Source organism: Pseudochaenichthys georgianus, chromosome 11, assembly GCF_902827115.2.
Source record: "Pseudochaenichthys georgianus chromosome 11, fPseGeo1.2, whole genome shotgun sequence".
NCBI classification, from domain to species: domain Eukaryota; kingdom Metazoa; phylum Chordata; class Actinopteri; order Perciformes; family Channichthyidae; genus Pseudochaenichthys; species Pseudochaenichthys georgianus.
In genome coordinates, this window is record NC_047513.1 from 726,210 (window position 1) to 747,961 (window position 21,752).

Here is a 21,752-nt window from a genome sequence, read left to right on the forward strand (position 1 = left end):
CACCCCCCCATTCTGCTTGTGTTGGCTCTTGTTTAGTCTTAGTCGGATTCTTGTTCTTCAAACATCAGGAGGTTCCGTTCTGCTTTGTCTTGCCTTGTCTTGACCGATCCTTTAAATAAGGGTAGTTTCTGGCAGGAAATTCTGTCTCCAGCATTTGGGTCCACACACACACACACACACACACACACACACACACACACACACACACACACACACACACACACACACACACACACACACACACACACACACACACGCATGTTTCATCAGCAGCAGAGATGGGGTCGTTACTAAAAAAAAGTAATATATTACATATTACATATTACTTTAAAAAAAAGTAATATATTACACTACTTCGTTACTATCTACATAAAGTAATTTGTTACTTTACTCGTTACTTTACTCTCAGGGCCGGCCCGCCCCTCCCTACAGGCAGATCACGCAGACTGCTAAAGTTTCAAATGTTCTCTTTAGTTCACGCATAAGACTGATCCAGATAGCTCCTGAATGTTTTCCTATCTGACCATGGCTGTCCTCTGTCTCCTGCTATCTGACCGTGGCTGTCCTCTGTCTCCTGCTATCTGACCATGGCTGTCCTCTGTCTCCTGCTATCTGACCGTGGCTGTCCTCTGTCTCCTGCTATCTGTATATTTTGCGCAGTCTATCTCTGCTCACGCTGTTGCGTCAGCGTGTTCTCCTGCGTGTTGGCCATGTGTTGCACTGGAGCCAGACTTCAGCCGAGCACGTACGAACTGCGCATGCGTGAGTGGCAATAACTCTCCTTACCAGCAGGCAGCGGTAGTGTGTATTCGTCATTCAAAACAAGCAACAACCGGAAAACAGAGAAGAAGAACTACGTGTGTGTGATATAAATAAACAACAGCTATGTGCGTTAGCTTCACCTAGCATGTGTTCTTTGCAGGTGTTTGTTGAGGTTTGATTATGACTGATTTTAGAAAGTAACGAAGTAACGCGTGTCGGGGCAATGTTAGTAACTGTAGTGTGATTACTGGATTATAAAAGTAGCGCGTTACACTACTCCGTTACCGACAAAGTAATATTATTACAACTCTGATCAGCAGCAACTTGTGGCTCAGTGAATAATAAAAGCAGCCGTAGACACAGCAGTAACTCGAGCTTTCTCCCCTCTCTTGTTTTACTCTGGTACAGAACAGAGGTGATACAGAAGTACGATGAAGAGTGAATTCAGACGGACAACATTCCTTCAGAGAAAACAAACAATGAACAAAGGCTACCAGGAATGAGGAAAGAGAGATGACATGTGATAAAAAGAACGGGGGTTGGGTGCAGAGTCTTGAAACCACGACAGGACAGGATGGTGGAGCTTCTGGACGTCTAGCTGAAGACACAAGAAACAAGAGACAGTGATGAAGTGTGTGTGTCCGCATTAGTGATGGAAGCAACACAAGAAGGCAGCAGAAGGCTGTTACAGGTCTGTTGTAGAGGAATAGAGTCATGGCTTGTTTCTCAAAGACAACAAATGGTGACATCACTGATACATCTCCTGACTATTCCCTGTGTTTTTTATATATCTGTTGTAATGTATTGTCTTTTATTGTGATTGTAGTAATGTGTTTTTATTACATGTAGCCTACAGCACTTTGGCTCGACCAAAAATCGCTTTTAAATGTGCTTTATAAATAAAACTTGATTTGATTTGACTTGAAATGACTGCCAGAGCAAATTCCTGAGAACTGCAAAGCAAGTTTGTATTGCCAACAGGGGGTGGTGTTGAAGCAGGTCTGTCCCTGCGCTCTGTCCCTGTCCTCTGTCCCTGCGCTCTGTCCCCTGTAAGACTGTGACTGTCTACGGACTAAAGGAAATACTGTGAATTAAAAACAAGGTAGACCTTTACTGTACTGTACGGTCTTATTTACTAGATCCTCTTCATTCCTCACCCTTTGTACATGTTGACCTCCCCCTAAAAGCACGCAGGCGAAGTCAGATTCCCACTGGAATGACACACATCAGTACTTACATGGAGGTCATGTCATTGAGTGCGTGGTCCAGTTCCTCACTGATGGCTTTGTACTTGAGTTTCTGTGCATACAGCTCATCTGAAAGGTGTGTTGCAAAGGAAAAGGGACACAAATAAGAGAGGAAATTATTGGAATTGTGGAATATGAATATGAAATATAAATACATGTAAAGTCATGGATGGACATTTTATAGAAAATTCTCAATTAGCAAAAACTTCCAACGAGCGAATGTAAAAATGCCAAAAGTAAGCCTAACTAATCTAGAAAAGCTGTAACTGTTATTGGTCGTGGCAGGAATTCAAAATATTTGAATTGGAATTGGAAACAGAATTGGACACAAGTGGAAAAATGCTCACGATTTTCTTACTGATGGAAAAAGTGTCCATCCAATGTAACATATCGTTTTCTATACTGTAGGTTTTTAGCAATTGTTCCAAAAATGTAGCCATTTTTGTTGTAAACACTGAATGAAATCCACAATTTCAATTGCAAACCTAAGCTGACAAATGCCTTTGTCACCTTGCAACCATTTCCCATGAACTATTAATTTCTTTAAAAAATCTTGTGATAACACCTAAATAATACAACTCAGCTTCTTCTCTTGTCTTCTGTAGGACTTTGAGTCGCTGTCATCATACTTCCTGTTATGGTTAAGCTCGTAGGCTATTGCTCAAAGCAGACGACTGCTATCACCACATCTCAAATCATGTGTCCAAATTCAGCGTTGTTATGTATAGTCGTTTCCTTTTTTTTCTTAAGTCTATTTAAAGGATGCAGTTAGTTACTGGTTCAATGAGTAATGAATGTTGTACCTTCCAGATCATCAATAGTCTTCTCCAGCTTGGCCACAGATCTCTCTGCAAACTCAGCCCTGGTCTCAGCCTGAGGAGACAAAGCATGAGTCAGCGTCAAATCAGAATACATGTGCGGTCAACGATTAACTGAATATGCATTGGCACGTCAACTTTTTTTTTTTCTTCACATTTTACTAAACAACTGTAGATTGTACAATGGATTTTAATGAAGGAACTGCCATTTAAATAGAGGGTTTACAATATCTTCTAGTCATCACTCCTTCTTCCTCACCTCTTTCAGCTTGTCCGTCAGGATCTTGATCTCTTCCTCATACTTGTCCTCCTTTTGAGAGTACTGTAATGAGAAAGAAGATTAGTCAGGTTGTGATTTATGTTAATGACCTGATGATGATGTCACAATCCTCTTCTCTGTCACTACCTTCTCAGCCTGGGCCTCCAGAGACTTCAGGTTGTTGGTGACGTTCTTCAGTTCCTCCTCCAGCTCAGCACATTTACTAGTTTAGGGTTAAGGGAAGGAAGGAAGGAGAAAAAAAGATTAGTTTGGACAAAAGTAGTGGGCTGTGCATTTCACCCCTAGGCCTTCAGTAGTGTCCTACCTAAATAAATCCACCTGTTAATACCATTATTATGACGTCACGGCTATAGAAACCATTACTATAATACAGAAATGCGGTATAACAGGGCGCTGCATCACAGACAGTATCTAATGCAGCGGGAATGAATGCCATTACACCGGCCCGCCCCTCCCTACATGCAGATCACGCAGACTGCGCAGACCTTGCGGAGGGGGCCTCCTCTCATGTGGCGCAATTCGTCTTATGTGCAAATGCGGCGCAACTATGCGCGCCACAGTTTCCCCGCTGCGAGGCTCCGGCGCTAACAGTACAGGAGCGTGCACCAAGGAGCGTGCACCAAGGAGGAGGGACAATTGCATTTTAGATTGAAAGAATGTGCTTTTAGCTGCAGAAAGAGAGAAAGAGGAGAGAAGAGATTGATCGGGAAAGAGGTTGTCATGGTGTTTTGCCTCCCACCGTTTCCTTTCAGCTTCCCTTAGGATGGTTCTGTGAGTCAGTGAGCCAGAGGGGACTGGCATATCTGCCGTGAGGTGAGAGGACAGAAAGAGTGAAGGCTGTGGAGAGAGCAGCCGGGGGATTTTCTGATGTGACCCAAGTCTCAGAGAGCAGGGAGGTCAAAGGGTGCTGGGAGGCAAAGACGGAGGGGAACTGAGTCCTCTAGGAATCTGACTGGCAGTTCCAGAGGCCCTCTGTTGCGGCTTTCACACCAGCGCTTTTCCCGTTGTAGCTCCGTGCTAGAGCTTTTCTGGTTCAGCTCCGGTTTCGCTTTTCTGCTCCCGCTTTGTTCACACCACACAGAGTCGGGGTGGTGCATCGTTTGCATCATGACGTAACCGTTTACGTGCCTGCTTCATAAAAGCCAAACCGTGCGGAAATCACTCACATCGACAACAACAACACTGGCCGATTGTATTGAAGCGCTGTTCGCTTTAGTTATGCTCTTACGAAACGAAATGGAAGGCAAGGGACGACTTTACAAGGGACGACTTTACAAGGGACGACTTTACAAGGGACGACTTTACAACTTTACATGGAACGACTTTACAAGGGACGACTTTACAACTTTACAAGGAACGACTTTACAAGGAACGACTTTACAAGGAACGACTTTACAACTTTACAAGGAACGACTTTACAAGAGACGACTTTACGACTTTACAAGGGACGACTTTACAACTTTACAAGGGACTACTTTAAAAGGGACGACTTTACAACTTTACAAGGAACGACTTTACAAGAGAGGACTTTACGACTTTACAAAGAACGACTTTACAAGGGACGACTTTACAACTTTACAAGGAACGACTTTACAAGAGACGACTTTACGACTTTACAAGGGACGACTTTACAACTTTACAAGGGACGACTTTACAACTTTACAAGGGACGACTTTACAAGGAACGACTTTACAACTTTACAAGGAAGGACTTTACAAGAGACGACTTTACGACTTTACAAGGGACGACTTTACAAGGGACGACTTTACAAGGAACGACTTTACAAGGGACGACTTTACAAGGAACGACTTTACAAGGAACGACTTTACAAGGGACGACTTTACAACTTTACAAGGGAAGACTTTACAACTTTACAAGAGACGACTTTACAACTTTACATGGGACGACTTTACAAGAGACGACTTTACAAGGGACGACGTTACAAGGGACGACTTTACAACTTTACAAAGGACGACTTTACAACTTTACAAGGGACGACTTTACAAGGAACGACTTTACAAGGGACGACTTTACAAGGAACGACTTTACAAGGAACGACTTACAAGGAACGACTTTACAAGGAACGACTTTACAACTTTACAAGGGACGACTTTACAACTTTACAAGGGACGACTTTACAAGGAACGACTTTACAACTTTACAAGGAAGGACTTTACAAGAGACGACTTTACGACTTTACAAGGGACGACTTTACAAGGGACGACTTTACAAGGAACGACTTTACAAGGGACGACTTTACAAGGGACGACTTTACAAGGGACGACTTTACAAGGAACGACTTTACAAGGGACGACTTTACAACTTTACAAGGGAAGACTTTACAACTTTACAAGAGACGACTTTACAACTTTACATGGGACGACTTTACAAGAGACGACTTTACAAGGGACGACGTTACAAGGGACGACTTTACAACTTTACAAAGGACGACTTTACAACTTTACAAGGGACGACTTTACAAGGAACGACTTTACAAGGGACGACTTTACAAGGAACGACTTTACAAGGAACGACTTACAAGGAACGACTTTACAAGGAACGACTTTACAAGAGACAACTTTACAACTTTACAAGGTACGACTTTACAAGAGACGACTTTACGACTTTACAAGGGACGACTTTACAAGAGACGACTTTACAAGCGACAACTTTACAAGGAATGACTTTACAAGGGACGACTTTACAACTTTACAAGGGACGACTTTACAAGAGACGACTTTACGACTTTACAAGGGACGACTTTACAAGGGACGACTTTACAAGGAACGCCTTTACAAGGAACGACTTTACAAGGGACGACTTTTCAAGGAACGACTTTACAAGGGACGACTTTACAAGGGACGACTTTACAACTTTACAAGGGACGACTTTAAAAGGGACGACTTTACAACTTTACAAGGAACGACTTTACAAGAGAGGACTTTACGACTTTACAAAGAACGACTTTACAAGGGACGACTTTACAACTTTACAAGGAACGACTTTACAAGAGACGACTTTACGACTTTACAAGGGACGACTTTACAACTTTACAAGGGACGACTTTACAACTTTACAAGGGACGACTTTACAACTTTACAAGGGACGACTTTACAAGGAACGACTTTACAACTTTACAAGGAAGGACTTTACAAGAGACGACTTTACGACTTTACAAGGGACGACTTTACAAGGAACGACTTTACAAGGAACCACTTTACAAGGAACCACTTTACAAGGGACGACTTTACAACTTTACAAGGGAAGACTTTACAACTTTACAAGAGACGACTTTACAACTTTACATGGGACGACTTTACAAGAGACGACTTTACAAGGAACGACGTTACAAGGGACGACGTTACAAGGGACGACTTTACAACTTTACAAGGGACGACTTTACAAGGAACGACTTTACAAGGGACGACTTTACAAGGAACGACTTTACAAGGAACGACTTACAAGGAACGACTTTACAAGGAACGACTTTACAAAGAGACAACTTTACAACTTTACAAGGTACGACTTTACAAGAGACGACTTTACGACTTTACAAGGGATGACTTTACAAGGGACGACTTTACAAGAGACGACTTTACAAGCGACAACTTTACAAGGGATGACTTTACAAGGGACGACTTTACAACTTTACAAGGGACGACTTTACAAGAGACGACTTTACGACTTTACAAGGGACGACTTTACAAGGGATGACTTTACAAGGAACGCCATTACAAGGAACGACTTTACAAGGGACGACTTTTCAAGGAATGACTTTACAAGGGACGACTTTACAAGGGACGACTTTACAACTTTACAAGGGACGACTTTACAACTTTACATGGGACGACTTTACAAGGGACGACTTTATAAGGGAAAACTTTACAACTTTACAAGTGACGACTTTACAACTTTACAAGGGACGACTTTGCAACTTTACAAGAGACGACTTTACAACTTTACATGGGACGACTTTACAAGGGACGACTTTACAACTTTACAAGGGACGACTTTACAACTTTACAAGGGACGACTTTACAAGGAACGACTTTACATGGGACGACTTTACAACTTTACAAGGGATGACTTTACAAGAGACGACTTTACGACTTTACAAGGACGATTTTACAAGGACGACTTTACAAGGGACGACTTTACAACTATACATGGGACGACTTTACAACTTTACAAGGGACGACTTTACAAGGGACGACTTTACAATTTTACAAGGGACGACTTCACAACTTTACAAGGGACGACTTTATAAGGGACAACTTTACAAGGGACGACTTTACTTGGAACTTTACGAACTTCACATGCGAAATTCAAGACTTATCTTCAGGAGGTTGATCCCGCCCATGCCCCTGTCCCCGCCTCAACCTAAGAGAGACGTAAGCGGCACCACCTCTTAGCTCCGGAATCTTGCTTGCTAGACCGACAATTTTTTGGAGCTGGAAACGAACCGGATTCCGGAGCTAAGAGGCGGCGCCGCTGCGGTATGAAGAGGAAAAACCGGTGCTTTTCAGGCTCTAGCTCCGAGCCGGCCCTGTAAACGCGTTGGTGTGAAAGGGGCATGTGAGAAGGTTTTGGAAAGTGTGTAAGAAGTATCTGTTGCGGTACCACCAGCCCACAGAGCAGCTTCTATGCTTCAGATGATCAACTTCTGATCACATTTCACAAAAGCAAATACATGATTTACTGACTTAGAGAGCACAGCTGCATTTCGTTGTGGAACCCTGATTTGTGAAATGACAATAAATGACCCTTGAACTTGAACCAAAATACTTGTACAGACTCAAATAAATGGCCATTATATAGATACTCACGCCTCCGCAAGCTCCGCCCTCTCCTCTGTGCGCTCCAGCTCTGCTTCTACAATCACCAGCTTACGAGCCACCTGGACAAAAGCATTACATATGTTTATGCTATGAGTTTTCATACTTAACAGAGTCATAAATAACATAATCAAATCTTTGACAATCCCCAGTGAAAGTTTAGTATGTGGACTTGTCAGTTTGAGCTATCTTATTGTGACTTAATATTCAGGGGGTGTCAGGATTATTATGTCATGTCACGTTTCTATGTCTAGGTGTGGGTGTTTTGCCGTTCTCCTTGTCATGTTTTCCTCCCTGTATATTGTCTGGTCTCTTTTCCCTGTGTTTTCATGTCTGTCGTTAGTTTCCCTGGTGTGTCTAATTTCCTGATTGTTTTCACCTGTCACTCCTTGTGTGTCTCCTGTGCTCATCAGTGTCAGCCCTGCCCCTGATTGTTCCCACCTGTGTCTAGTTACCCTGTGTTTAAATTCCCCTGTCTCCCAGTGTTCAGTGTCAGTTTGTCTTGTCTATTGTCATGGTAAGGTCTATGCTCCTGGTACTCTTGAAAGGTTTTTGATTCGTCACTACGTGAGCGCTTTCATTTTTTGTTCTCTGTTTTTTGTCATCTCGACTAGAGTTTTGGTGGTTACCTTTTTGTTCATTTTTGCTATTCATGAAAAAATAAAGTATCTTACAATACTTGACCTCTGTCTCCCGGGTCATGCAATTGGGTCCTACCCCCTAAGTGCCTGAGTTTGTAACAGAACGAACTGACCATTATGGACCCAGCAGACTCAGCCCTTTTGATGCTACAGGCGGAACGTCTTAGATACTCTCTGGAGTACATTTTTTACACGTGGAAAGGCGCCTCATCTAGAGGGATAGAGAGGCTGCGTTGAAGGAGGCACGTCAGGAGGTTGCTCGAAAGCCCTGGCTCTGGAGCTTGTTGCCCGAGTGGCTTAGGGTTTTCTCACGTAGCCCTGAGTGCCAGTCTTCATGTTCTGACCCTTTCTTGGGGTCTGGTCTGGCGTTTGGAGGTCCACGAAGCCTCCAAAAGACTCCTAAGAGATGCAAGGCCAGGGTTCCAGCCCCAGTTCCGGCTCCAGAACCGGCCTACAAGGCCATGGATCCGTGCACCAGTACTGGCCCACGCAGCCATGCTTCCATACTCCATTACCTGGCTTACACAGCCAGGGTCCAGGCTTCTGCTCCGCGCCCAGCAGCCATGGTTCCGGCTCCAGTGGCGGCCCCAGCAGCCATGGTCCCTGCTTCAGCTCCGGACCTTACAGCCATGTTTCCGGCTCCAGAACCGCCCCATGCAGCCATGGTCCCTGCTCCAGAGCTGGCCTATACAGCCATGGTTCCAGCCCCAGTTCCGGCTCAAGTATCGGCCCCAGCAGTCATGTTCCCGACTCCGGCTCCTCGTCACCTGTTGACTCATTGGCCGACGCCAGCTCCCCGAGTCCTGTCGGCATACCGGCCGACTCTAGCACCTCGTCTCCTGCTGGCTCTCCAGCCGACGCCAGTCCCCCGTGTCCTGTCGGCGTACCGGCCGACTCCAGCACCTCGTCTCCTGCTGGCTCTCCAGCCGACGCCAGCTCCCCGTGTCCTGTCGGCGTACCGACCGTCTCAAGTCCCCTCTCGAGTTCCCTCTCAAGCCACCTCTCAAGTCCCCTCTCGAGTCTCCTCTCGAGTTACCTCTCAAGTCACCTCTCAAGTCACCTCCCGAGTCACCTCTCAAGTCTCCTTTCGAGTCTCCTCTCGAGTCCCCTCTCAAGTCTCTTCTTGAGTCCCCTCTCGAGTCCCCTCTCAAGTCTCCGTTCAAGTTCCCGCTCAAGATCCATCTCAAGTCATCTCTCAAGTCGACTCAAGTGTCCTCTCGAGTCTCCACTCAAGTCCCTACTCGTGTGCTGTGGGAGGTTCCGCTGGAGGTCCTGCCAACCTTGTGTCCTGTGCCGGTGGAGGCCCCGCCGACTACTCTTCTGCCGGGGGTCCTGCCAACCCTATGTCCTGTGCCGTTGGAGGCCCCACCGACTACTCTTCTGCCGGGGGTCCTGGCAGCCCTATGTCCTGTGCCGTTGGAGGCCCCGCCGACTACTCTTCTGCCGGGGGTCCTGCCAACCCTATGTCCTGTTTCGTTGGAGGCCTCGACATCACCTGTCCCACCGGCTCCGGTTCCTGTCCGGTCAACACCGGCTCCTGCCCGGTCCCCTGAGAGCTGTGGTCATCGCCCCTCCTCGAACTCTGCCTTGCCCCCGGGCCGTCCGCCCGAGACCCCCTTTTTGAACTCTGCCTTGCCCCTGGGCCGTCCGCCCGAGACCCCCTCTTTGAACTCTGCCTTGCCCTGGGCTGTCAGTCAAGGCCCGTCCTCCGGACCCCCTCCACCCACCCTGCTGGACGTTTTGGATTTTTGTTTTTGTTTAGGGACGTCTAGTATCCGTCCCTTGAGGGGGGGTTCTGTCACGTTTCTATGTCTAGGTGTGGGTGTTTTGCCGTTCTCCTTGTCATGTTTCCTCCCTGTATATTGTCTGGTCTTTTTTTCGTGTGTTTTCATGTCTGTCGTTAGTTTCCCTGGTGTGTCTAATTTCCTGATTGTTTTCACCTGTCACTCCTTGTGTGTCTCCTGTGCTCATCAGTGTCAGCCCTGCCCCTGATTGTTCCCACCTGTGTCTAGTTACCCTGTGTTTAAATTCCCCTGTCTCCCAGTGTTCAGTGTCAGTTCGTCTTGTCTATTGTCATGGTAAGGTCTATGCTCCTGGTACTCTTGAAAGGTTTTTGATTCCTCACTGCGTGAGCGCTTTCATTTTTTGTTCTCTGTTTTTTGTCATCTCGACTAGAGTTTTGGTGGTTACCTTTTTGTTCATTTTTGCTATTCATGAAAAAATAAAGTATCTTACAATACTTGACCTCTGTCTCCCGGGTCGTGCAATTGGGTCCTAAGTGCCTGAGTTCGTAACAGGGGGGGCAGAGACAGGATGTTTCTGTAGGCCAACATGACTTCACGTCACCATGCACCACAAAGCTAAAGGTGGCTAATGTTCGGCGTGATGACGTTTAGTCGTCTCATTTAGACACCTGTGAGCAACCGCTGTTTTAAGACTAACGGAAGCTTCAGACGTTCACCAGTGAGGTATTTACTGACGAGTTTGAATCTCTTCTGCTTGTGTTACCGGAGTTCATACCTCTAACCAAAGACACGTTCAGAAGAAACCTGCAGTGTTAAAATGTTAACCTATTTCCAGGTTTTTTTTACTGCACCACAACAATGGCCGTATGGCTAAATACTGTCAAAAAAAATATATACAGTTTGAATAATGTGCACTTTATTATCTTGTTTATTCTGTACACATTATTTTGCACATCTACCTGACCATCCTTCCTCTGTTGCTCTTTCTGAGGTTTGTGAAATATGTTCCTTTGGGGGGGAATTGTTCCTTAGAACAGAGGTGGTTGGACACTGTATAGTCTGTAAAGCCCCCTGAAGCCAAATGTGTTAATGGTAATATTGGGCTACAGATATAAATCAAATACGATGACTGATACTGTAAGAAAAGTCCTTTCAGATGATGACTTTTTGGGTTCCTGAAGAAGTGTCTCCATTGAAGTGTCTCAGCCCCCACCTCGTGCAGTAACCCTAACCCCCAGAACACTCACCTCCTCATACTTGCGGTCGGCCTCCTCTGCGATGTGTTTGGCCTCCTTCAGCTGGATCTCCTGAAGCTCCATCTTCTCTTCATCCTTTTGGGCCCTGTTCTCAATCACCTTCATGCCTCTGCACACACAAAACATTAGTTATTTCTTGCAGCATACACACTTTTCAAAATTGAAAAAGCTTTCTTAAACAATGTGCATATGAATAGCTTCCTATGTAGCAGAAGAACATGCATTGATATATGAATGCTATTAGCAGACTGTCAATATTATGTGAGCTTTAATGCTATGCGAGACAGTATTAATATCAGCACCTGATTTAGTTGTAGGCCTAGTCTTAGTCTGTTGAGGAACATGTTACTCAGTGTGTGTCAAATTTTAGTATTTATTTGTCAATTCAAAACAACAAAGAACACATTCTTTGATAGATTGATGAATTAGTTCATTTACATCTGGTGGAAGTCTGCTGTAACATTATGATCCCTTGCTAAACCAATCGATGCATGCCACATGACCTGACCAGCTGCACCGCACCGTATGTGCAGGACCATCAACAACAGGTCATTAAAAGTGCTGGATTCTTAATCAGTCTCATAGTTTAGTTAGTAGTAAGTAAGACTTGCACATAGATATGTACAGATATGTATTAATAAATATCTGAATATGTGTAAGCTCAGCTACTCTGTGTTGTCCCATATTATTGTTGTTGTGTTTATTCAAACTCAGAGGTGGAAGAAGTATTCATATCTTGTACTTGAGTAAAAGTAGAAGTACCAGAGTGTAGGAATACTCTGTTACAGTAAAAGTCCTGCATTCAAAATGTTCCTCAAGTGAAAGTAGAAAAGTATTCTCATCTAAATATAGTGAAAGACAGTAAAAGTAGTCGTTGTTTGATTGGTCCATTTCAGAATAATATATCTGATATGTTTTATAATGATTGATCATGAAAGTGTTCTCAAAGCTGGTGAAGGTGCAGCTAGTCTGAAGTACTTTGTAGACTGCAGGGTAGCTGGTGAAGGTGCAGCTAGTCTGAAGTACTTTGTAGACTGCAGGGTAGCTGGTGAAGGTGCAGCTAGTCTGAAGTACTTTGTAGACTGCATGGTAGCTGGTGGATTTACTCCAGGTGGAACTAAAGTCTGATTCAACACTTGGTTATATTCCACATCATTCATCCAGCATCAAATGTAAATACTCAAGTAAAGTACAAGTATCTCAAAACTGTACTCAAGCACAGTACTTGAGTAAATCTACTTAGTAACTTTACACCACTGTTCATACTGTTAAACGATGTTCTATCCTATGTGTAACTCTTATTTCCGTTGCTGCTGTGACTCCTGAAGGGGCTGGATATATTTGTGTCTTAAATCACAGCATGTTTCACCTCTCGCTTTCGTCTGCAGCCTTCTCCGCCTCCTCCAGCTTCTGCAGAGCGGTGGCCAGCCTCTCCTGAGCTCGGTCCAGCTCCTCCTCCACCAGCTGGATGCGTCTGTTCAGGGAGGCCACCTCTGCTTCAGCCTGAGCAGACGCGGTCAGGACGGATCATAGAAAACCACTGTTGCTAATGCCAATGCATATTCATTGTATATGTATTCTGAAGCCAATGTAAAGCAACATAGGATGTGTTCACACACGGTAGCTTATGGAAATGTGTTGCTTGCCGAGGATCTGCATATCTGGTTTTAAGAGGCTGAATATGACCCTTTAGACTGCAGATCAGAAAGTCATGACACCAAGGTCGTCAGTATGTGTGGAAGCTTTTGCATTCTCCTCATAGGGGAGTTGACTTGTTACACGTAACTGCCTGCCATTAACATTACCATGGCAAGACATTGAGAGTGTTTGGGGAACCGCAGCTAAATAGAACAAGGTCAATACTAAAGATTTGAAATCTCTTAATGTATGTTGTATTTAAATAAATCCCAACGATAACATATTAACATATTGGCTCTTGACAGGGTTGCATTTTATTCTTATTTTATTCTGATTGTATTCATATTTTATTCCTTACCATTTATTTTTATTATTTTTATTTGAAACCAGTTTTTTTTCCGTTCTGCGTTGGTTTTCTTCAATCACAAAGCTTTGTGTTGTTCTGGTTATTCCTGGGAGGGGGAGATAGTATTGTATTTTGTAAATTATCTATGTGTTGATTTTTGAAGCACTTAGAGTTACCTTTGTGTATGAAAAGTGCTATATCAATAAAGTTTGATTTGATTAAAAAAGAGCCCCTTGACATCCATCTTGACATAATGCCACGCCCTGACATGGTATTTGTACCAGTCCTTCTCTGGAGGCAGAACAATGCAGCCGACAGCCGGGCTTCTATATGAAGACTGAGAGACATCGCTGAGCAACGACTCTGAAGCTGAACAGATTCCAGACTGCAATGTTTCAGATTGTAATCACCATCGCTGCTGCTTCAAGAAACTATCGTTATAACCAGTGGTGGAAAAAGTATTCAGAGGCTTTACTTGAGTAACAGTACCAATACACTGTTGTACATATTTAATTACAAGTATTGTCCTGCATTCAAAATCTTACATAAGAATACTAAAGTACTATCAGCAGGTTCTTAAAGTATACAAAGTAATGATTGTGCCTTATATGTGTGTATATCATTATGTATTATATTTGTGACATTTCTAGTTAGTGTGAGTGCATCAAGAAGCATTTTACTGTTCTGTTTTACTGTTCTGATTGTAACATTTTAATAATTAGACTATTTTAAGAATTAGTTAGTCCACTAGTTTCATTTTAAGAGATGCATTTTCTTAAAAGTGTTAAATAAATTATTGGTAAAATTACATGATTTCGCTTTTAAATGTAGTGGAGTAGAAGTATAAAGTAGCATGAAATGGAAATACTCAAGTAAAGTATAATTAGCTCAAAATTGGTTACTTCCCACCACTGGTTATAAGCATAGAAGTCTGTGCTTTTATTGCTGTAAGCAGTGTACCACATTTTTATTCTGTGGTAGCTATCCCACAAAACATCAGAGACATTTAACTGAACTTTAATTTCTATAAGTAGAGCAGTTCTGGAAAGTAATAATTCATTCTCTACAAAAGGAGACAGACTAAATACATACTGTGTCCCGGGAGGACTGGACGATATACCTAAAATGGACTTGGACCATTGTTAAGCCTGCAGTCAAGGTTGCCCGGCTGACATCATGGCCAAAATAGAGCTCTGAATCCCCCCCGACAGCTGTGAGGAGTCCACGCCGAGCATGATGGGAATGGAATGCAACAGCGAAGCAGTGAATCAGCCCGGCCAGGTTTACACTGGCAGCATCACAGCTTTTATCATAGGCTCAGTTCAGGGCTCCGGGGCTGTGAGAAGGTTATATTTCTATAAACCTTTAAAAGTTATATTTAAAGGTTTACCGTGCGTCACAGAAACAGACGAGGTGAACAACCGACTACTGTACCTCCACTCTAACACCGCTTTTTTCAATTGTGCATGGAGGGGAATAGGACTTTAAGCTACACTACATACACAACTCACAAGAAATGCCTGGCTTATAAAGAAAATACCGATCTAAATATACACTACTCCGGAAGCTATGGTTTCAATTGAAATGTATATCTTTAAGGTTTAGATTGAGATTATATTGAAATATAAACTAGGTCTTATCATTGCAGTAAAATCTCCCACATTGTCCCACACAAAGACACTCTTTGTCCCACATGTGTCTGGTTGGCACCTGGTCACCTAGCTGGGGTGCATTATTATGGAATTGTTTTACTCACATCGGCAGCCTTTTTGTCGGCAACCTCCAGCTTCTCCTGAGCGTCCTTCAGAGCCTCAGAGTATTTATCCAGCTCGTCCTCCGTCCCCTTTAGCTTCTTCTGCATTTGCAGGATTTCGTCTTCATGCTGGTGGTGGTAGGAGAGATTAAACACACAGTTCAAATGTATTACAGATTCTTTTTTGTACTGTAGTACTTTCCATCCACCCATCCATCTACCCATCCATCCATCCATCTACCCATCCATCCATCCATCCATCTACCCATCCATCCATCCACCCATCCATCCATCCATCCACCCACCCATCCACCCATCCATCCATCCATCCACCCACCCATCCATCCATCCACCCATCCATCCACCCATCCACCCATCCATCCACCCATCCATCCACCCACCCATCCATCCATCCACCCATCCATCCACCCACCCATCCATCCATCCACCCACCCATCTACCCATCCATCCATCCATCCACCCATCCATCCACCCACCCATCCATCCATCCACCCATCCATCCACCCATCCATCCATCCATCCATCCACCCACCCATCCACCCATCCATCCACCCACCCATCCATCCATCCACCCACCCATCTACCCATCCATCCATCCATCCACCCATCCATCCACCCACCCATCCATCCATCCACCCATCCATCCACCCATCCATCCATCCATCCATCCACCCACCCATCCACCCATCCATCCACCCATCCATCCATCCATCCATCCATCCATCCATCCATCCACCTGGATAGGTTGTGATCCAGCAGCGGTTGATGTGTTATGGATTAGGGTCCTTGGTTTCAATCCTGTGTTACAGTTGTGGTTCACTTTAGAACAATCTTTTCCCTTCAGTTTTTTCTCAGTTTCCTCTCTAGTCCTTTGGACAGGACAACGGTTGTATTGTTTGGAAAGCATCACACTATTTTGGGGGGTACAATGATGTCCTTAAAGAAATTGATGTAATCTGTTGTCCAGAGGAGAAACCCTCAATATTACCCAACATAGTTCTACTGGAACTATTCCCGGTCTGTGACATGGAACTTCTGTCGCATCATCAGTGGCTCGTAGGTGGCTCTAAGCGATGTCTGTGTGAAGGATGTCACTAACGCTCGCTGTCTGGCTAGTCAACCTACCCTTGTTCCTTCACACTATTGGTTCCCTGGCACCCAGCACTGAAACCCAGTGGCTCCTCAAACCTCACTAAAGACACTGCTGTTGCCGACCACCATGCTGCGAACGCTCAACCTTGTTTCCTACAGAATTATGATTCCATGCAACAGCATTTCTCCTGGACAGTTTAACACTTGTGGTTAACGTTGTAAATTGAAAGAAAACCAAACGAATTGGTATTGCTTGGACAATACAATGATGGGGTTATGGAACATCATGATTTGGCTACAAATAAGCACGTTTGTAACCTTAGTAATTTTGAAGTTGTAAATCAAAGTGACAGTGATGGACATCATACTTAAGTTAGAGTATTAATACAGTATTTAGCAGGACATTATACCGCCCTGACGTCCATCTTCCCCAGACTTTGGCTACAAGTTATTTGTGAAACATTTCAAACAAACATGATTGACAACACAGTTTCATTGTATAGGAAAATACTTTTTGTAAGGGCACCAAGCAGGAATTGTGGGGCTTCAGCCAGGACACTGCAGGCTCACACCATGTGTTTCACTAAGGGAAGGGGCCTTGGCAAAGTTCTACACTTTATAATAACTTCATCCAGGATTAACAACTCAATCCTCAAACTGCTTCAAAGGATCTGGATTAGCTTGATGAGAATAAACAGGTTTATTTTAGCTTGATGACAGCATGATAGCTCGATAATTATAGTACCGACAACAACTTCTCAGCATGTGCATCGAAGTCTTCTGGTGTCAACTCTGCCTCCTTTAAAGAGCTCTGACTTAAGCCTTGAGTTTGTCTGGTTCGATTTACAATTCCTATTTTTCTCAGTCTGAGTTTTGTGTCAGCGGCATCATGAGCACATTCATACATAAACCATCACATTTCCACTCATACAACCAATCATAGAACAAGAAGTCAGGGCCTTTTGGACATGTCCATAAAAGGTAAACACTTACTTATCTATAGTCTTTGCTTGAATGATCCGTTGTAATGCTCTGCTTGAGTGCAATCTTTTTATTTAGCATGTTGTATCATTTTCTTATTGGTTTGTCAGAGTTGGATTTTGTCACATTTGTATCTTCTATTTATTTATGTTATTTTAGTTTGTGTGCTTATATTGTATTATTGTCTTTGAAAATGTAAAAAGGGATTCATCGATGAAATCACTGAGAATGATGATGTTTACTTGATGGAGTCGAAAAGGGTCATGGTGAGATACCCATGAAGCAGCGAGGGTTAGTTAATAACCACTGAGTGCTATGTATGATTCAAGTCAAGGCTGCACAAAAGAGTTCATGATTAAGAAATAGGAATTGTGAGTATCTGTGTGCGGCTCAGAGCCGTATCCAATGATAATCAGGACCGAGTCACGAGGAGAGTGGGCAGAATGTCCACTTGCAGATTGAAATGGTTAAATGCTCAAATTCTACCATCCTCTAATAAAGTACTTTTCTTCGGATACGGACAGAAAACTCTGGTAACAAGTTCAGACAGAGACGTCCTCCATTGTACATCATGGAACACATGCTGGCACAGCTGCAGGGTCCCTGTAATGTTAGCTCTCCCAATCCAACGGTAAAGTACACTCATGAATGGATTGTTCAAATGGCTTCCTGACGTTATGGGGAACTGGAAAATGAGCTTTTGGCCAACACCCACACTGTGAATTATTATTTCTGTCTCTGACTGTCCCGACCTATGCATGGCATGTGCCGCGAATAGATACACAATGCCAGTGTAAAGATCAAGAGCGGCAAGGCTAATAAAATATAACTTCAGGTTATACCATCATCTTCAAAATGATTGGTGAACCTTCCAGAGTCACATTCCTGACCACATAAGACATGAGCTTCAGTGACTGCTCAGTTATGATAGCTGGTCAGTGGAAGAAAAAGTCCCTTGAAGGAGTGACAGGTAGCCCTAAGGCCCATGACATGAATCCTTCGCTGCTTCACAGGACCTTCAACGGAATATGGATATATATATATATATATATATGATTTGCATAAAGTCCCTTTTAGTCTTCATCTTGTACACCACCCTAAGCCCAACCCTAACTGCACACATTGTACAATGCTGTCTCTGGCATTCCTGAAGTGTTAGGGTTGGGGAGCAGTGGGTAGCTATTCTACAGCATCCAGGGAGCAGTATGGGGGTCAGCTGCCTTGCTCAAGGACACCTCGGCATTGAACCTTACAAAGTACCTGCCTCACACCTGTTTAATATGAGTTGTTGTGTCCGTGTGCACAACCCACCTGCTTGCTCCTGTCTTCAGCTGCCTTCTTGTCTGCTTCAGCTTGCTCGGCCTGGTCCAGTGCGTTCTCCTTGTCCAACTTCAGCATGAGCATCTTCTTCTTGATGGCCTCCATCTTGGCTGAGGTCTGGTGGGCTTTTGCAGCTGAGTACAGTTAGGAAGACAAACGGGTGCAGGACGGATGACCTGAGAGCCTGGCGGAGACACTAAACTCTGACATGGATAGAGGGAGAGCATTTATATGACAGAGGGGCAGACCCTCCCACATCCAAGCCCCTTAACTCACCCGCACACACTCACCCTCCTCTAGCCCTGCAGTCCGCCCTCAAATGAGAGGTAAACCTGCACACTGACATCTTGTGTATGTTTCCATGCTTAGAGACACAAGTACAACACCATTTTAATATTGAATCTACTCTTTTCTTTGTGATGTCAGGAAAACTAAAACAAAGTAAAACATTGGTGTGACTAGAAAGAAAACTATCATTGATTTCACAATATCAATATAGTTGATTTAATATGAAATAAATTGAGGCTGAGCTACGTTGCTAGACTGAAGACATGACAAAGAAAAGTGCTTTAGTCTTCTTCTGTCCGTCATAATGCTCATATTACGGACCAGACGAAGGTCGAACTTCCTCCAGTTGATGAGAGTTATCTTCAAAATGTTTCAAGGTCCTCAGATACTTTGTTTTTAGTACTTTTGAAGATACATTTTATCTTAAAAAGTATGCTGTCAAAACTTTTTGTCTTTAATTGTACTTTGTGTACGGCCACCATGCAGTTACACAACAGCTGTTGCTGCCATTAAGTGAGCAGAGCCCTGTTACAATCTCATATCCATCTGACACCATTTAGGTCTACAGTGAGAGGCATGTGATGTAGGCGGGGGGGGGGGGGGGGGTATCACAACACATGGAAGATAGCGGGCAGTTAGGATAGTAGTCACTGAAGGTCCATTTCATATCTGTTCTGGGTCGACAGTGAGGAACATATTGAGATGTCATTGCCCTTAATGTATGAGCTGATTAGGTCATTGGGGCAACAGGACTGGATGGGCGCGTCACACACTTCAGTATTACTGTATGTTAAAGGGAAACCAAAGATGTCTCAGAAAATGTTTTGAATGTATTATATAGTAAAAGATAAGAAAGCTAAATGCACTCATCTACTGTACAAAGAAGAACTCACAATGAGATACATTAGAAGTCAAATGTAAACATGTTCTGATGAAAGCATGTCAGGTCTTATAAGGTCGATGTCAATGAGAGCAGTAAGAGTGAAGCCGTCCAGAAACGATGAGAAGAGCGGGACAACTTGTGTTTGCTCCGTTGGTCCCCACACAGTGCAGATGTAATGCTGATGGTCGAGTATGTGTCCATGTGGAGTGTAGGTGGTTATAGCACTGATGGAGGCAGAGATGTCATACATTTCCCGTCAGAAGGCATTATTCATCATTCTTTTTCACTTTTCAGGAGTGTCGAGTTCCTGGGATGGTTGACATTTATGTTCACTAAATATCGCTATTGTCTTCAAAGGAAGAAGCAGGTTTTTGTTCAAAAAAATATGCTCTGAATTCATAACTAAAAGCAGCTTTTTCACACTTGTAGGAACAACGGTGAGGATGTTTGAAGTATATCTCATATATATGAATTGTATTGGCCATGCTGTGAGAGTCTGTGAGACAGAACTAACACAATACAATCTGACACGGGGGAGGAATGCCTGTCCTGTAACCCTATCCCATCACCTGGCCTGTAATGCCTATAATTGGATTTCTCCAGGGGATGGGTAGAGTACAGGGGCGACGGGGTGACTATGTCAGTTATTCCCCTCTCTAGGCCCCGATGGTTATTAATAAACATCTTTTGGCTGACATTGTCCAGAGGATTAGAATAAGAGACGAGCGGTGCACACAAATAGTCAGACATGAACGCAGAGAAGAAAGATCCAAATCACTGAGGAGGTTTGTTTCTGTCCTTATCGATGATCTGAACTCTGGGACATTTTGGAAAATGCATTTGCCATGAAAGCAACAATCAGATGAGAATGCTGGTATCAGTCCCCGTCTCTGTGCCAGTGACCTTTCTGTGATGTGTGCAGTGCGGCCTGATGGTGCTCATCCAGTCTCTGGTGACAGAATCCCCTCTAACATTAGGGGGGACGTGCTATGTATAACTAGTTGTTCAGCATTCATGTTAAATGTGAAACAGTTAATATTCACAGAAACAGTCATTCCCAACGGGTTCAGAGGCTGTTGCTACCCTCAGGAACGGTTCTCTTTGCATGTTTCCACATGTTCAATCATCACACATAGTGTCAAGAAATCATTCTACGCTCCACTAATCAGTAAGCGTATCATTTTCATACATGCAACCCGTCATTCGGGGCAGGTGGGGCACAGCTGCTTCAGACTGCCTTCTTCTGACTAGCGTCCACAGTGTGCGTACTTAGTCGGCTCGAGCGATGTGGGGCTGCCCATCTCTCTGTCAAAATGAACGTTTTTGCAGGTCTCCCTTGAAAAAGAGATCTATGATCTCAATGGGACCAATCTGGTTAAATAAAGGTTTAAAAAAAAAAAAAAAAAAAAAAAAAAAAACGTGTATTGTCAAAACTACACTGCACATGCTCAGAGGGGCAAAGCGCTCGCAGCCTACCTAAAACATCATCTCATATTTCAGAGCTGATTGGCTGTGAGTGTGAGTGCCGCGAAAAGTGTGAAGAGAAGACGAGAGCTTTGAAGTATCAGCAAAATAATAAAAACTGAAAATGAATTAAGTTGATCATCTACTGGAGCTCACATTGGAGATGCTTACCCTAGGAGAAAACTGGAGGTAAGTTGTGTTGCTCCCATCCTCCCTCTCTCACACACTCTCTCTCCCCACCCCCCCTCGTTCTCTCTTTGTATGTGAGGATCAGCGAGCTGTTGCCTCGGAACCATAGCTATTTGTTGATGTGTTAAAAAAGCACCAGAAGCCTACAGTATATAGAAATATCTAAGTTGTTCGTGCCCCACCAGTTTTTTAT

The 21,752-nt window shown here is 43.8% G+C and overlaps 1 protein-coding gene across 1 annotated transcript; it reads right to left on the bottom strand.

Moving 5' to 3' along the window:
- Positions 1 to 1,126: 1,126 nt before the first annotated feature.
- LOC117455089 (tropomyosin alpha-3 chain-like) lies at positions 1,127 to 18,943 on the bottom strand. The gene is made up of 10 exons (XM_034094450.2): positions 18,727 to 18,943; positions 15,325 to 15,450; positions 12,954 to 13,087; positions 11,576 to 11,693; positions 7,934 to 8,004; positions 3,234 to 3,309; positions 3,087 to 3,149; positions 2,813 to 2,882; positions 2,000 to 2,078; positions 1,127 to 1,360 (listed from the first exon to the last, which is right to left on the bottom strand). Exons 1-10 carry the CDS (start codon positions 18,838 to 18,840, stop codon positions 1,357 to 1,359), a joined length of 855 nt encoding a protein of 284 aa, XP_033950341.1. The 5' UTR covers positions 18,841 to 18,943; the 3' UTR covers positions 1,127 to 1,356.
- Positions 18,944 to 21,752: the final 2,809 nt, after the last annotated feature.